Consider the following 16,100-nt stretch of genomic DNA (forward strand, 5'->3'; position numbering starts at 1 on the left):
CTCATTTGGGGCGCTGGCGATATCCGCTCTTCATTCTCTTGGGTTGGGTGGGGCAGAGGCTGTCCTAGGAACTAATTGTGGAAGGAGGCGGCTATCTCTGGAGTGTCACGTCACCATGGGACTGGCAGGGATCTTAATCCCGACTCCTTTTACAGGAGAGGAAGGCCTGGGTTGGGAAGGATTCTTTGCAGTCTGTTCTGTACCCTGTGCACACACGACTGCCAACATTACTTTCATGCAGCAGCTGACATAGTGGAAAGAGTTCAGGCCTGAGAGACCCGAGGCAAGAGCAGGATCTTGTGTTCTTGCTCTAACATCAACTCACTTTTTGATCAGGGACAGATTATTTCTCCTCTGGGCCTTGTCTTCTTCTTTATAAAATGGGTTTACTCAGTGAAAGCTAAGACAACAGGAAAAGAGCCACGCGTACGAAAATATATTTATAGGCTGAATGAGCAAAAACATGTATTAAATGCTTATTATGTGGTCAGATATAAAGTGCCAGAAAAACTTTCTGATATCAAAGAATGAGAAACCAGTCGGGCACCCATTAATGTGGGAGTGGCTAAACAAATATATTTTAAAATTTATTTTTATTTATTTCATTAAACATATCCCAATTACATTAGACATTAGTTGGGGAACTAATGTGACCTGAGTTCAAATGTGGCCTCAGACTAGCTATGTGACCTTGGGCATCACTTAACTTCTGTCTGCATTAGTTTCCTCATCAATAAAATGGAGATAATAATAGAGCCTACTTCCTAGGATTGTTGCGAAGATCAAATGAGTGACATAACTAGGTATTATTATTATTTCATATATTTAAAAATGTTATTCTTAGGAGGGGTCTATAGGCTTCACCATATTGTGGAAAGCAGCCATTAAAAAAAAAGGTTAAAGAGGCAGCTAGGTGGCACAGTGGATAGAACACCAACCCTGGATTCAGGAGTACCTGAGTTCAAATCCGGCCTCAGACACTTAACACTTACTAGCTGTGTGACCCTGGGCAAGTCACTTAACCCCAATTGCCTCACTAAAAAAAAAAAAAAAGGTTAAGAAACTCTTCTTTAGAGCAATACTGAACCTGGCCAATGCCACTAGGGAGGTGAGTAGTTGAGGGGAGGGGGAGTCATCTAAGTTTTTACAGGCTGAGTGCCCTCTTATGGAGTACAGAGTACAGAGACTGATAAGAAGCTTTGGTTGTTGATTCAAGGAAAGCACCACCTAGTGGACAATTCAGATATATTACACACTAGATAATATGGTAACCCCACATATATGGATATTCATGTATATATGTATATGTATATAGGCTAAAGGAGGCAGCATATTAGCTGACTTGGGCTTCTACTAATAAAACATTCCTAGTGTGACACAGGGTACATTCAAAAGGCACAGAAAGCCCACAGGTGTTACATTATTATTATTATTTTAAATTTTTCGGGGCAATGAGGGTTGTGACTTGCCCAGGGTCACACAGCTAGTAAGTGTCAAGTGTCTGAGACTGGATTTGAACTCAGGTCTTCCTGAATCCAGGGTTGGTGCTTTATCCACTATGACACCTAGCTGCCCCTACATTATTTATTTATTTTTTGCGGGGCAATTGGGGTTAAGTGACTTGCCCAGGGTCACACAGCTAGTAAGTGTTAAGTGTCTGAGGTTGGATTTGAACTCAGGTACTCCTGAATCCAGGGCCGGTGCTCTATCCACTACATTATTTTTTAACATGAGTGTTTTATGACTTTTGGCAAGGTACCACCTAGGTGGCAGAGTAGATTGAGCCTGGAGTCAGGAAGATCTGACAGCTGTATGACCCTGGGAAAGTCACTGAACCCTGTTTGCCTCAGTTTCCTCATCTGTAAAATGAGCTGGAGAAAAAAATGACAAACCACTCCAGCATCTCTGCCAAGAAAACCCCAAATAGGGTCCTGAAGAGTTGGATATGACTGAAAATGACTGAACAACAACAGGGCTTGGAGTCAGCTGATCTGGGATCTAGTCCTAACTTGCTGTGGGACCTCAGGCAAGTGGCCTCCTATCTCTGGGCTCATTTCCTCATCTATAAAATGGGGATAATATATACTCATACTACCTGCTTAACACGGCTGTTGTGAAGAAAGCACATCATAAGCCAGAGAACAGGATAAGCATGCAAAATGAGACTATCGTCTTTGTCTTTGTGCCCCAGGACCATTGCCCCTATTCTTGTGGGTATTCTAGAGATCTTTTCTGGGCCTTGGCTTCCCCAAGGTGTAAATGGTTCCAAGCGGGAACTTACCCAGGCCCCTTCCCTCTGCCCCAGCCTGACTGATGCCTTATTTAGTCTGGCTTGTCTGCTCGTGCTTTTCTTGGGAATGTCTATATATAGGGGAAGAAGCTGGTACCATTTGCTGCTGTCCATCCTGACCTCTCCTTGGCATTTGAATCCCCTGGCCCCCTCCTCCCCCCTCCCTTCATCTCCCCATATCCTCTGCTCAGCTGCTTTATGGGACTCTCGACCCTCTTCATTCTTCTCTCCATCTGTCTTGTTCCCTGCCTGGGTGGGGGCAGGGGTGGGTGGCATGTGTCCCCCAATCCTGGAGGCTTGTCATTTCCTAGGGGATAGGCGGGAAATGGTCAGGGCTGTCCTCAGGCTTTCAGACTAGAGAAGGACTGACTTCTGATACCCACTTAGCTCCATGTGTGGTCCGGGGGAAGAGGGGATCTCTTCTGGGGCTTCAATTTTTTTCCACTGTAAAATGCAGAGGGTTGGACCAAATGTTGTCTAAAGTCCCTCCCAGCTCTCACATTCTTGGTTCTGTTCTCTATGGTGCTTTCCATTCTCATGTGCTGAAGGGTCCTTTTATATCTCCTGTTCTATGATTTTAAAGTCTCGCTCCCTAACTCTCCCCTAAAAACTACCAAATGTCACTAGTACCCAGAGAAGCCAACAGTAGACTTCCACTCAGGCAATATTCTTTCATTCTCTTGTTTCTGGTGTCCTTTTCCTTCTCTGCCCACCCTAACTTTTCTCTCTAGGGCAAAGTTCTTTTTATCACTGCCTCTGTCTAGCCATAGTCAAGTCCTTCTCATTGCTTGTTATGGTCCAGCTGGGGGGGTCCAGTGTAAGGGCTCCCTGAGTGGGAAGAGGGGTGGGGCTTCCCCATAAGGGTCTTGGAACGTCAAGGCAGGCACCTGCTTGAAGGTTTAAGTTTACCCAGGGCCTCTTGGCTAAATTAGGTAATGGGATCAGACTTGGGGAGGGACAGGTGCAACCAAGCTCTGGGAGCTAATTGGATTGGGGAAGGCTGGGGTACAAGGGTGTCCAATCCCAGGGAATGGGGGGAGGGAGGAAAAGCAGGAGCCCCTACAAATATTGGGGACTGAGGTGGTGGTGAGCCTTTGGGTGTGGAGTGCAGAGGAGTTGGGACTGACTGCAGCAGGGGGAGTGATCAGTCACCATGGTAAGTGGGCCTCCCTTTCCCAATCTCCCATCCTGAGTTCTTTGTCCTGCCCCAGAAAATCTGTGGGGAGAATCTTCCCTGGACTTTGGGAAAATATGTCCCCAAAGAGACTAGGAAGTCCAGGCAACAGCCCAGATAAGAATCAGTATGGGGTAGAGGAAAACACAGATTGAGAATACTGGGTACAAGTCTTGGCTCAGCCACCAACTTACTATGTATGTGACTTGGCATCTGAATTCCCCCACCCCCACCCCCACCCTTTTCCTTCAATTGTAAAATGAGGCGACTGTCTTCCTCAGGTTCTTTCTGGCTCTAAGACTTATGGATTGAGAATAAGTGAAGTTGTTAGGAACATGGCTATCCTGGAAGAAGGAGCAATTTCCCCAAAGTATCCCCAACCCTCAACTGTCCTCCCTGACATAGAAACAGTATTGTATGGTAAGAAGTGTGCTGGACTTGGAATTGAGGGACATAGGTTCATCTTCCAGCTTTGGCATCTACAATTTGAGTGACCTTTGGTCAATTAATGGAGCCTTTCTGGGCTTCAGTTTTCTCACCTGTAAAATGGGGGCATCAGCCTATAGGACTCTCGATCTTTTTGTTCCTTCATTCAAGCCTGTGAGTCTTTCTTTGGAAGTTTTCTTAGAATGAAAGGGTAATGTTATCTTGGTCTCCTTTGACCACAGAAAAGAAAGGCTGGGGCAGCTAGATGGCACAGTAGATAGAGCACCAGCCCTGGATTCAGGAGTACCTGAGTTCAAATCTGGCCTCAGACACTTAACACTTACTAGCTGTGTGACCCTGGGCAAGTCACTTAACCCCAATTGCCTCACTAAAAAAAAAAAAGAAAGAAAAGAAAAGAAAAAAAAGAAAAGAAGGCTCCTGGGGATTTAGGACTTAGGGCATCTGCCCACTTCGGCTTTTTGGGAGCACCAGAAAGCATGGGGTCCTTGCCACAGTTGCCTCCCTTTCTGGCTATGACTAGGTAGGAATCCTAAAGACTTTGGGTCATTGAGCCTGGAGGGCAGAGAGACTGTCAAGAGAAAGGAAGAAGGAGCCAGAGACAGAGGGGCTCCCTTGGCCCTTGGGCAGGGGCTCTGGAGTATGAAAAGACATAGCTTGTGGTAGAGAGGGAAGAAGACCAGACTTAGATGAAGGGAACTGGGATCAAATTTCATTACTGCTTGTGCCTGTTGGGTTGCAGTTTCCTCCTAACCTACAAAATGGGGGGGCTAAGGTACTGGGCTCAGGTTTTGTTCAGCTTTAAATTCTACAGGCCTTTGAAGAAGGCGGCATTCTTTCATTTTGGGTGCCCCCCACTCCCAGCCCCCTCCTTCCTTGTCCTCCGATCCTTCTTTGAGGAGTAACTGGAGCCTGGGCCCAGCTGTTCTTACAGCCTCAGCCTAAGAATAGCCAAGTCCTCTGGCCTGGGATGGGACATGGCAGGGGGGAGGGAATGTGGAGAGAGGGGAAGGGGTCCTATGATCCCTCATGCTTGGGCATGTGGAGATTCTGGGTTTAGGCCTCAGGGTTAGACTTCTCAAATCCCTTTGACAGGCAATAGGAATAAATTAATAAATAATTAATAAATTCCTGGAGCTAGAAGGGACTTTGGAGATCATCTAGTCCATCCCCTTCAGGGTTTTGTTTTTTTTTTTGTGAGGCAGTTGGGGTTAAGGGACTTTCCCAGGGTCACACAGCTAGTAAGTGTCAAGTATCTGAGGTCAAATTTGAACTCAAGTCCTCCTGAATCCAGGGCTGGTGCTCTATCCACTGTAGCACCTAGCTGCCCCCATCCCCTTCAGTTTTACAGATGAAGAAACAGAGACCCAGAGAAGGGAAGTAACTTACCTACCACCACACATGACATGTGCTGGAACTCATACGCAGGTCTCCAGACTCCTAACCTGGAGTTTCCCTGCTAGATTACATTATTTCTCAGAGCCTCACACAAGGCCTGGCAGGGACATATGATTACCCCCATTTAGTAAAGGAATTGATTGAGGCCCAAAAAGGTTAAGCATTTTACCCAGTTATACTCCATTAAGACAAGATAGGAGGGGCAGCTAGGTGGCTTCGTAGATAAAGCACCATCCCTGGATTCAGGAGGAGCTCAGTTCAAATCCCACCTCAGACACTTGACACTAGCTGTGTGACCCTGGGCAAGTCACTTAACCCTCATTGACCCACAAAACAAAAAAACCAAAAGCAAGACAAGATGAGGTAGTGGATAGTGTACTGAAGTCAGAAGTCCTGGCTTCAAATTCCAGCTTTTCCATATACTTCCCTATGACTTTGGGCAAATCACTTAATCTGTAAGGTCTTCAGTTTCCTCTTCTATAAAATAAGGGGGTTGGATTAGATGATCTCTAAGGGCCCTTTCATCTCTAATATTCTGTCATTCTTTCCAACAGTTGGTGGCTGAGACTTCTGCTCTCCCCTGTCGGTTCTAATCTATAATGCCCTCTATGGAGAGTACCTCAGCCTCAGCCTGGTGAAGGAGGAAGTGGGAGGAATGAGACCATCAGTTAGTCCCCTTTGCTCCGCTATGTTAAGGAACAGGGGTGGTATCGCTTGGCTGACCCCCTTGAAAAGAATACCCTTTCCTAGATGTAAAACCTAGGAATCCTAGGTTTTGAATGTCATTAGTGTTGGGGGAGTGAATATTTATGTAGATTCCTCACAATTCTGGACTAAAGACATGGCAGAACAAGATGTCAGATCCTACCAAACTGAGAAGACTTTGGGTATAGAGAGAATATATCTGTTGTCCAAGGACTGGTCTAACTAATAAGTAAAAAGAAATTAATCATTAAAAGACTGGCCACCAGCTGGTGATTTTGGAGGGCTCCGAAACTCATAGGATCATAGAGCTTAGCTCTAGAAGGAACCTTAACGATGATCTAATCCAATCCTTTCATTTTTTTTTTAATGGGGCAATGGGGTTAAGTGACTTGTCCAGGGTCACACAGCCAGTAAGTGTCAAGTGTCTGAGGTCGGATTTGAACTCAGGAACTCCTGAATCCAGGGCCAGTGCTCTATCCACTGCGCCACCTAGCCGCCCCCCAATCCTTTCATTTTACTGATAGGGAAATGGAGACCCAGAAAAGTGAATGACCTGCCCAAGCTTATGAGTAGTAAAATAGGAGCCCAAACCCAGGTTCAACAGTGGGAAGAGCTCGACTCTTCCGGTCTTAACCCTGGGAGACCCCTTTCCCTTTATTCTTCCACTTCTCCTTCCCTGAGTTCTGGTACCTGACTTCTTCCCTTGTATCTTGCAGACGGACCAGCAGGCAGAAGCCCGGTCCTTCCTCAGCGAGGAAATGATCGCTGGTGAGTGTTTATGGGCGTGGAGGGGGCAGTGGAAGGGACTGTTCTTGGCTGGGGAGGGACTTATGAGTGTGCCAGTCCTCGAGGTTAACACATCCTCCTTGTCATTCCTCTGCCACGCTTTCTTTCAGAGTTCAAAGCTGCCTTTGACATGTTTGATGCTGATGGCGGCGGTGACATCAGCACCAAGGAACTGGGCACAGTGATGCGGATGTTGGGTCAGACACCCACCAAAGAGGAGCTGGATGCCATCATAGAGGAGGTGGATGAAGATGGTGAGCTGGGGATCCCCCGTGAGGGGTGAGGAGAGGGTGACTGCACCTGGCCAAGGCCTCTGACACTCACTCTCCCCGACGCAGGCAGCGGCACCATTGACTTTGAAGAGTTCTTGGTCATGATGGTGCGCCAGATGAAAGAGGATGCGAAAGGAAAGAGCGAGGAGGAGCTGGCCGAGTGTTTCCGCATCTTTGACAGGTCAGGCCCAGTGCCCGCTGGGAAGGTGTATAGGTGGGGGTGGGGAGAAAGGAAAGTGAGCCTGGCTGGGCTGAAGTGGGAAGAGGGGGCTGAGTAGCTCTGGGTCCCAGGCCTTGGAGGACGAGAACTAAATGATCTTTCAGCACTGGATCCTTTGGTTCCCTGCAATGTGTACGTGGGGCAGTCTCCTTGTCACAGTCTGAGGGGCTACCTGAAAAGCACCTGGTCCCTTTCCCTTCCCTCCCCCTTCTCCCCACCTAGGAATGCAGATGGCTATATTGATGCTGAGGAGCTAGTGGAGATCTTCCGGGCTTCAGGAGAGCATGTGACAGATGAAGAGATCGAGTCCTTAATGAAGGATGGAGACAAAAACAACGATGGTCGCATTGACTTTGACGGTGAGGGCTGAGGAGGCAGCTGGAAAAAACAGGAGGGGGGTGGGGTATTGAATAGGCACTTTCTGAGTGAGGGGCTTTTTGGAGGAGCAGAGACTGGTAATAGGAAGCTTCCAATCCTAGCCCTGCCTCCCAACTTGCTGTGACCTTGGATGAGTCATTTTCTTTCTTTGGGACCATTTAAAAAAAAATAAAAGAGGGGAATTTGACTTTATTTCTGAGGTCCCTTCCAGCTGTGATATCCTGTAATATGCATACATACATACATACACTGGCAAGCAGATATTCTCCCTAAGAGCTGAGTCAGGGAGGGTGGGACTTTGTCCTGGGACAGAAATACAAAGATGAAAAGAAAAACCAACAGTACAGTTCTGTCCTCTAGTCCAGAAGTGGGTTCCAAAGGGGTGTAGTGTGAAGGGTGCTTCATTTGAAGTCAGATAATGTGAGCCTAAGCTGGGCACTGCCACTTACTACCTAAGCACCCTAAGGCAAATCACTTGTCCTCTTTGGGCTTGTTTTTATAAACTGAAGGACTTCTCAGTCCTTTGTCTCTGAGTTCCTTTCCAGGTCTAAATTGTATGAATCGATAAACCTGGGCAAGCCAGGCCTGTGTGGGTAGTGCAGTTCAGGTCTTTGGCCTTCTCCCCCAACTCTGTGATCTCATCGATACCTTTTTTGATTCCTCTCCTTTTTATTCTTCCAGAATTCCTGAAGATGATGGAGGGTGTGCAGTAAGAAGCCAGTACAACTCAGTCTTGTTTTGCCCCACCCTGCCCTTCACCCCCAATGGTTCAAGCTGAGATTCAACTGGCTCCCATCTCCCTGAGACCATCCAGGACTTCATCCCTCTCCACTGTCCTGTTGTCCTGTCCCTCCCTTATGTGATATTCCCCCTCCATTCTCTCCTTCCCTTTCTTGAGCCAGGAATATGTAAATGTCACTAATAAAAGAAAAAAAAAGATTTCAAATGGAGTTTGTCTCAGGGGTCTGGGCTGTTCTTACTCCTAGGCTGGAGAATGCTGGGTTTATCAATTTTTAAATTTTACTTTTTAATTTTTTTTGGTGAGGCAATTGGGGTTAAGTGACTTGCCCAGGGTCACACAGCTAGTAAGTGTTAAGTGTCCGAGGCGGATTTGAACTGAGGTCCTCCTGAATCCAAGGCCAGTACTCTATCCACTGTGCCACCTAGCTGCCCCATGCTGGGTTTATCTAAATCAAAATTCTTGTGACACTGGGCCAGTCACTCTCTTATCTTCAGTTTGTTCATTGGCAAAATGGGGATAACTACCCAAGTCACAGGGTTGTTTGTGAGGACAATTTTAAAGTCCTTTGCAAACCCTAAAGGATTTGTTTCTAAGTAGAAATGTTAGCTATTGCCATTAAGGTTTGATGTGAGGAAAAAAACCTTATCGATTCCTGCAATCTCAAAGTGTGACCTTGGTCTTTCCAAAAAGGAATGGGCGGTCTCGGAGATCAGGGGTTCCCTCCATTCAGAAAGTCTTCATAGAAAGCCGAGATAATCACTGGGCAGTAGCTTGTTGAGGGCAGTGTGAAGCACCTGAAGGTGGAGGGCGTGGGGAGGGCCAACTACAAACCCGAGGCTCCGCCTGAGCTTTGCTTGTGGTCATACAGAGAAATGCAAGAGGCGGGGATCAAACCCAGAAGGGCCGGGGCCAAGGGCAAAGCAAGCTAGCTAGACCATGCAGCTAGGCAGCTGGTGGGCCGGCGCTTTCTGGCTGTCTCCGCCTTCTCCGGGCGCAGGAGGGGTGGGGAAGGGGCTGGCCGCTGGCAAGGGCGGAGGCTGGAAGCGAGAGAGCCTGGGCTTTGGGACTCCAGACTGAGGCCAAGGCCAAGATCGCCAAGACCAGGGGGAGGCATGCGGGGAGCGGGGCCAGGGGAGAGGGTCCGGGAAACCCGGGAGGCTGTGGCCGAGTGCAGGGCGGCGTACGAAGCGCTCAACAGGTTCACTGCGAGCTACAGGCAGTTGGTGCTGGGAGTCGGCAGCTCGGCGGACGGGAGGAGGCTTCGCCGGGCTCTGGAGGAGAGTGGCCGCCGGGGCTTCGAGCTGAGTCTGGGTGAGCGGCCAGGGCACAGGGGGCTGGTGGCAGGGGTGGGAGCGGGCTCACGTGGGCCAGGGGACTTCAAGCCTCGGAGTGGGAAGGGCAGAGCTTTTGGAACAGACACTGGGTTCCAATCCCCCTCTGCTGCTTTGTTGCCTGGCATTCCTTTCTGTAAAAGGAGGGTGGACTAAGGGGCCTCTTAGGCTACCTGGCCACACTTGCTGGCCAGATCATAGGACCTTGGCGATCATTTCAGCCGATGAAAACGAGGCCCAGAGCTTTTAAAGTTCTTACTGTAGCTACTGAAATCTAACTCCCTGCCTGCCCTCCCCCTTCCCTGACTCTGGCTGCCCCTGCTGTTTGCCTTCTCTTTCCCGTCCCCCAACAGGCCTACGGAATCAGCTTTTGGCCGAGCTCACAGAACCAGGGGGCAGGCAGGAGGAAGAGGTGAAGATGGAGCTGGAGCGGATCTGGGTGCTCTGTCTATCTGCCCTGGAAATTTTCCTGCAGGATCTGGGGCGGGCCCATGACCTCAGCCAGCTTTTCCCCTTGCCATCTCCGGCCCCAGGGACCCAGTTGGTCAATACTGGGGTCACATCCTTTGGGCCCAAGGGATGGAGCCTGAGACGGCCCAGTGGGAAGGCCTCTGAAAGAGCGGGGGAGCTGCCTGAAGAGCTGGCCCAATGGGAACAACGCCTGGAAGAAATGCTCTTGGAGATGGAGACCAAGGTCAATGTACCTGTGTGGAGTGTGGAGGCCACAGTGGATGGTCTTGGGGCAGAAGAACCTAGCCCTGAGGGTTCTGCTGGGAGAAGTCCTCCGGGATGCTGTGTCCGGGCTCCACTCAGGCTTCAATCCCATTGTATAGTGGCATGAAAAGAATATAGGCCTAGTGTGGGACATCTCTCCCCTTCCCCTTGAGGTCAGTAGAAGTCTAGTCTTTGACAGGAGGGGAACCACTTGGATGGAAGTAAGGCTGATAAGTCACTTTCTTTCCCAGTTTAAATCTCAGCAGGATGTGTGACAACCAGGGGGCATTAGAAGAGAGAAATAAAGTCTCTTAACCCCAAGAATAAGGCTGAAGTGCAGCTACAGATATAAAACAGCTGTGAGGCTGGAGAATAGTGAAGGAACATAAAACCACACAGCAAAAGGCCCAGGCTCTGGGTCCATTGAATTAGCTATGTCCAAGTCTCACTTTCTCCATCTGTGGTAGAGGAGCCGTTTGGACCAGCTGATACAGTTCTAGGATTCCTTCTGATTCACAACATTCTACAGCCTGTGTTCTAATGTCCTATCTAGCTCTGACACTGTACGCTGCTTGCTAGAGACTAGCCCAGACTCTGGGGAATTGTAGGACTAGGCTTCAGCTTATAGCTCATTAGTTCCCCATCATGCCTCCAGAGAGCCAAACAACACAGCAACAGCTTTTTTAAAAAAACAAAACCAAATTTATTTATACATTAATGTTGAGGGCTAGACTAGAGTTTGAGAAAAAAGGAAAACAGTATGATACAGTCCTGTACAGAAGAGAAAAGACAGGTTATGAGGAAGGGGAAAAGATGCACGCACACACATACACATACGAACAAGATGAAGGGAAGATAGGCTGCGCAGCTGGGGTTAGGGCTCCTGGCTAGTCACCTGCTTCATGTAGGTTTCCAGCAGGTACTTTTTAAAGGCTGGGGAGAGAACAGGATGAGTAGGTAAGCAACTGGCCTGAGGGTTTCCAGGGACATGCCAGTGTTTTGGTAAACTCCCAAAGGGTTAACATCAAGTCTAATAGTTTGGTAGGGTAGTCTGGCCCGGAACTTTCTTTAATTTCTTCCTTGATCCCAGACGGCCCCCTCTCCCTCTAATCATTCCTAGGGGAGGTGTCTGCAGTAGTAGGTGTTAGGTCTGTACTCTGCCTTTGCCAAATCTCCTGGTGAGCTAGAAGCTAGTAGAATTTATTCTCTTCCTAACCAAAGTCCAGTGTTTGTTCCCAAACTGACCAAACTGGCGCCCCCCCCCCTTCCTTCTGTTCCATTCACTTGAGTATACTTATTTTAGTTAAATACTCCTTGAATTTTTGCCAACAGCTATTCTTCTTGTTTTTTTTTTTTTTTTAGTGAGGCAATTGGGGTTAAGTGACTTGCCCAGGGTCACACAGCTAGTAAGTGTCAGGTGTCTGAGGCTGGATTTGAACTCAGGTACTCCTGAATCCAGGGTCAGGGCTTTATCCACTGCACCATCTATCTGCCCTGCCAACAGCTATTCTTAAAAGTACCACCATGGAGAGATTTATCATTCTACCTAGGCATCATTTATTTGCCTAAATGTTCTCAAAGACAAGGAGCTGAATCTATACAGGGGAGGAGTTTTTCATTTTAAATCCTTTAGGGAAAGGGCTGGAGTTCCTCTTTAGCAGAAGACTTACCTGTGGGGTTTGTCCAAAGTTCAGCAGCATGTGTGTTCAATGGGCTGTCAATGTTGGGTTCTGTAGGTGGAGACAACATATTAGGAAGGAAGGTCCAGAAACATTACCCTAAGGGAAATTGGAGTTTGGTGGGAAACAGGCTCAGAAGTGGAGTAATGAATGGTTAGACTAGATGGCTTCTGACATTCTGTGTACTATGGACCCTTCTAGACTTGATGTTCTGACTTACAAGATGGTTAAAAGGAAAATCATAAACATCAGGGGAAGGCCAGGGGTGAGGGCAGGGGAAGAGAGGAAATCCCAATGAGGCAGGAGACATCACCTCCCAGCAGGCTCTGGATAGATAGTAGAATGGTCCTGACATCATACAGAGCTGACCACTTGTCCTTGAGGATGTCCAAACAGATATTGCCTTGGGTATCCACATTAGGATGGTAACAAGGTGTGACAAATTTCACAGTGGGAGCATTATATGGGTAGCCACTGGGGAACTCCAGGGAGAGCTTGTACCTCAGGTCTTCATATACCTGGGGAGGAAGAAACACCCAAATAAATTAGTGAATGAAATAGGATGGGCTTGAGGTGACTTCTAAACCCCGAGGCACTTTGGTACAGTGGGAAAAACACTAGAAGAATCAGAAGGCCTGAGTTTTAGTCCCTATTTTGCCTAGGTTCATAGGCAAGTCTGAGCTTCAGTTCTATCTATGAAATGGTGTTATCACCATATGCCCCACCTAGAGCACGTGGGAAGTGCAAGCTTATCACTATTTTGGGGTGGGGTTTCTCATCCCCTCTTACCAGATCTCTCAGTTCATCTACATACCACGAAGCACAGTGTCCCACCCACTTCCAATCCTAGATACTCACAGTTCCAGCAGCCCCATGGATGGTCCCGACCCATTTGAAGAGATTGTCAGACTCTGGGAAGGCAGAAATTCCTTTGTCTCCAGACATCTGCAGAGGAAGAATAAACCTTTTCTAGGATGGGTTGCTGAGCATGCAGCCTTAGATGATCTCTAAGGTCCCTTCTCCAAGACCCTGGGCCTCTAAAGGGGAGGGAGAATAGTTGGGTGAAAGGGAAGCAGCCTAAAGTCGTACTGTTCTGCTTATAGCTGACTTCAATAAAATGCAACTTAGCTGATTAGGTTGCTTTTTGGGGGGGTGGGGGTGGGGAGTGAGGAGGGGGAGGAAACAAGCAGAGCTGGAGGCGGGGGGGGGGGGGGGGGGGGGGGGGGGGGGCCGCGGGGGTCAGCAACCGATCCTCCTGGGGAAGGCTAATGATTAGAGGTGGAGTTGTAAAATCCCACATTCTCTCTAGGGGCCTCTCAGCTAAAAAAACAAAAAACAAAACAAAAACAAAGTGTGTGGCGGGGGAAGATTTTGGAATCCGAGATCCCTTTTCAGCTGGGTCTTTGCCTCTGTGAGAGAGGGAAGAGGGAGGAAGAGCTGTATGTCAGACTGGGCTGGAGCCAGGGAGTTCGTCAGGGGCCTCTTGACTGCTGGGGCTGGCCCAGGCAGACACTCACCATTAGGGTCATCAATTCCTGCTGTAACCTGCGGAAAAGGGGCAGGGGAAGGATTCGGTTACTTAGAATTAGGTCCAGTCCAGTCATACCCCAAACTTCCTCCCCCTCTCCCCGCGGCCCCCCTCCTCCCCAGGCCCCAAGCCAGACCTCCGGCTGAAGGGGTGTTCACTCCCCAGCCTGCCCTCCCTCCTTCCCTCCTCCGGCTTCCAGCCCATCCGCCCCTCGGCCCCCTGACTTTGGAAACTTACCTCTTGCCCACGGATCCGCGGGCCGCGCCCGCCCCAGGCTCGGCCCCCTTACGGGACCCTGCGGCGGCGCTGGCAGCAGCCGGGTCGCGGTTCTGCGAGGCCATGGGGGACCAGAGAAAAAGCAAGAGAAACTCCCAGGCGGCAACTGCAGGGCTCCGGGACCGCTCGCCCGCGTTTGAATTGTAACCCTCCGGTGGTGTCAGCCAATCGGAAACAGGCTTGGGTTTGATCCAACCAATGGATCACTCCGACGTGCCTTGTCACCTAGAAACTTGTAAACCCACCCACCAGAATGACAGGATTGGCTAGCAGGGGCTCGTTCCCGAGACGACGATTGGTAGCTGGGACTGTCTACTAACCAACGAAATTGTGGATGATTGGTGGCCTTTGGGGAAAGTGGATCCTTAAAGGGCTACTGAAACGTACACGTGGGAAAGCAGTAAATTCAAACAATTTAAACCGGGGAGACAACGGAGGGTTTAGGTTCCTAATCTCCCATCCGAGAGGGTGAGGCACAGGGTCTTGGAAGGGACCTAAGGGGTCATCTCAAGCTGTAGGCTCAGCAACCATAACCCACTCCTCCCACTCGAGGTGTAATTCCAGAGACGGCGCAGGAACCCAGGGTGGGGGAGGAAGCCCTTAGTTCTTTCTGTCCAGGTGGCCTTTATCTCCTCTCCATTAGCTCTTATTCTTTTTGTTTTTTTGTTGTTGTTGTTTGTTTTTTGCGGGGCAGTTGGGGTTAAGTGACTTGCCCAGGGTCACACAGCTAGTGTTAAGTGTCTGAGGTCGGATTTGAATTCAGGTACTCCTGAATCCAGGGCCGGTGCTCTATCCACTGCTCCACCTAGCTGCCTCCATTAACTCTTATTCTAATGGCCCTGCTTAGCCCTCTTCATTCTAGATCCCCTTACCCAGCCGCACCAGAGCCTATAATGGGGGGCGGGGGGAAGGATCTTAGAGCACGCCCCAGCTCTCCCACCTACCTTACAGACACTCCACTTTGCCTCTGGGCATTTTCTCTAGTAATTGCTACCCCCCCCCCCCATTCCAGTCCTACTGGCCTCCTTCAAGTCCTAGCTAAAATCCCACCTCCAGCATGAAGCGTTTCCAAATCCCTCTCCACTTTGTTCTGTATATGGCTTATTTGCACATAGTTGTTTGTACATTGTCTCCTCCATTAGACTTCGAGTAGCACACTCCCAATACTCTCGTTTGTCAGAGCAGTGGCCCATAGAATTTTTTTTTTTAGTGAGGCAATTGGGGTTAAGTGACTTGCCCAGGGTCACACAGCTAGTAAGTGTTAAGTGTCTGAGGCCGGATTTGAACCCAGGTACTCCTGACTCCAGGGCCGGTGCTCTATCCACTGCGCCACCTAGCTGCCCCCGCCCATAAAATTTAAGCTGAAGAGGTCAGCATGAGAGTGGATAGTACTGGAACTGGAGTCAGAAGACCTGGTGGGTGCTTGTCCTGCCTGGGACACTTACAAACCATGTGATCCATGGAAAAAGCATTATTTAAGTATAAATTCAGATTTTAGAGACTCCCTGAAACTGTAGAAGGGGAGTTGTAAGGACATCAGAAAAGCTCTGACAAGTGGTCACTTAAACTCCTCTTGAAGACTTCCAGTGATGGGCAACTCATTTACAGATGAGAACACTAAATGAAACCCAGAGGGCAACTAATTTGCTCAAAGTTAGCCAGTTAACAGCAGGAGTAAGCTGTTTCTCATCTACCATGACCAGGCCTTCAGTTTGTATCCATATTCAGTGTTAGATAGTAAAACCACTGAATGTCATACTTAAGAGGGGACTTAGATCATCCAACCCAATCTCCTCATTATACAAACGAGAACAAGTGATTTGTCAAATGACACAAAAGAAAACTGCCAAGACTAGAACTTGTATCTCCTGCTACTCAAGTCTGGTGATTTTCTGAATACAGTGAAAAGAAACAACTTCTTTTCAGCCAGGTACCCAGAGCCTTAGCATCAGGTCCTGTGCCCTTCCTGTTCCCTTATAGAGGGAGCACCTCATTATCTTTATGGATCACTTCTAGCACAGCAGAATGACCCCAATGGGGGGCAGCCCATCACAGATACCCATGGGTCTATTCATTATTCCATGGGCCTTTGTGACCATCAAGTTTTTGCATCTGGATGTCCTGCATCTGTTCTCAGTTTGTCCAGTGTCTGTGGCATGGGCT

The 16,100-nt window shown here is 48.8% G+C and overlaps 3 protein-coding genes across 3 annotated transcripts; 2 read left to right on the forward strand and 1 right to left on the reverse strand.

The window, feature by feature from the left end:
- Nucleotides 1-3,338: 3,338 nt before the first annotated feature.
- On the forward strand, nt 3,339-8,617 carry TNNC2 (troponin C2, fast skeletal type). Its single transcript, XM_043985605.1, has 6 exons — nt 3,339-3,446; nt 6,728-6,779; nt 6,908-7,051; nt 7,136-7,250; nt 7,512-7,648; nt 8,349-8,617. Exons 1-6 carry the CDS (start codon nt 3,444-3,446, stop codon nt 8,378-8,380), a joined length of 483 nt encoding a protein of 160 aa, XP_043841540.1. The 5' UTR covers nt 3,339-3,443; the 3' UTR covers nt 8,381-8,617.
- Nucleotides 8,618-9,433: 816 nt separating this feature from the next.
- On the forward strand, nt 9,434-11,221 carry LOC122737997 (regulator of G-protein signaling 9-binding protein-like). The gene is made up of 2 exons (XM_043980037.1): nt 9,434-9,720; nt 10,094-11,221. The coding sequence occupies exons 1-2, from the start codon at nt 9,522-9,524 to the stop codon at nt 10,579-10,581; spliced, it is 687 nt and encodes a 228-aa protein (XP_043835972.1). The 5' UTR covers nt 9,434-9,521; the 3' UTR covers nt 10,582-11,221.
- Nucleotides 11,222-11,255: 34 nt separating this feature from the next.
- On the reverse strand, nt 11,256-14,061 carry UBE2C (ubiquitin conjugating enzyme E2 C). The gene is made up of 6 exons (XM_043980039.1): nt 13,899-14,061; nt 13,651-13,678; nt 12,992-13,078; nt 12,447-12,651; nt 12,125-12,184; nt 11,256-11,387 (listed from the first exon to the last, which is right to left on the reverse strand). Exons 1-6 carry the CDS (start codon nt 14,000-14,002, stop codon nt 11,329-11,331), a joined length of 543 nt encoding a protein of 180 aa, XP_043835974.1. The 5' UTR covers nt 14,003-14,061; the 3' UTR covers nt 11,256-11,328.
- Between the last annotated feature and the right edge of the window lie 2,039 nt (nt 14,062-16,100).

This window comes from Dromiciops gliroides, chromosome 2 (assembly GCF_019393635.1).
Source record: "Dromiciops gliroides isolate mDroGli1 chromosome 2, mDroGli1.pri, whole genome shotgun sequence".
Lineage (NCBI taxonomy): Eukaryota > Metazoa > Chordata > Mammalia > Microbiotheria > Microbiotheriidae > Dromiciops > Dromiciops gliroides.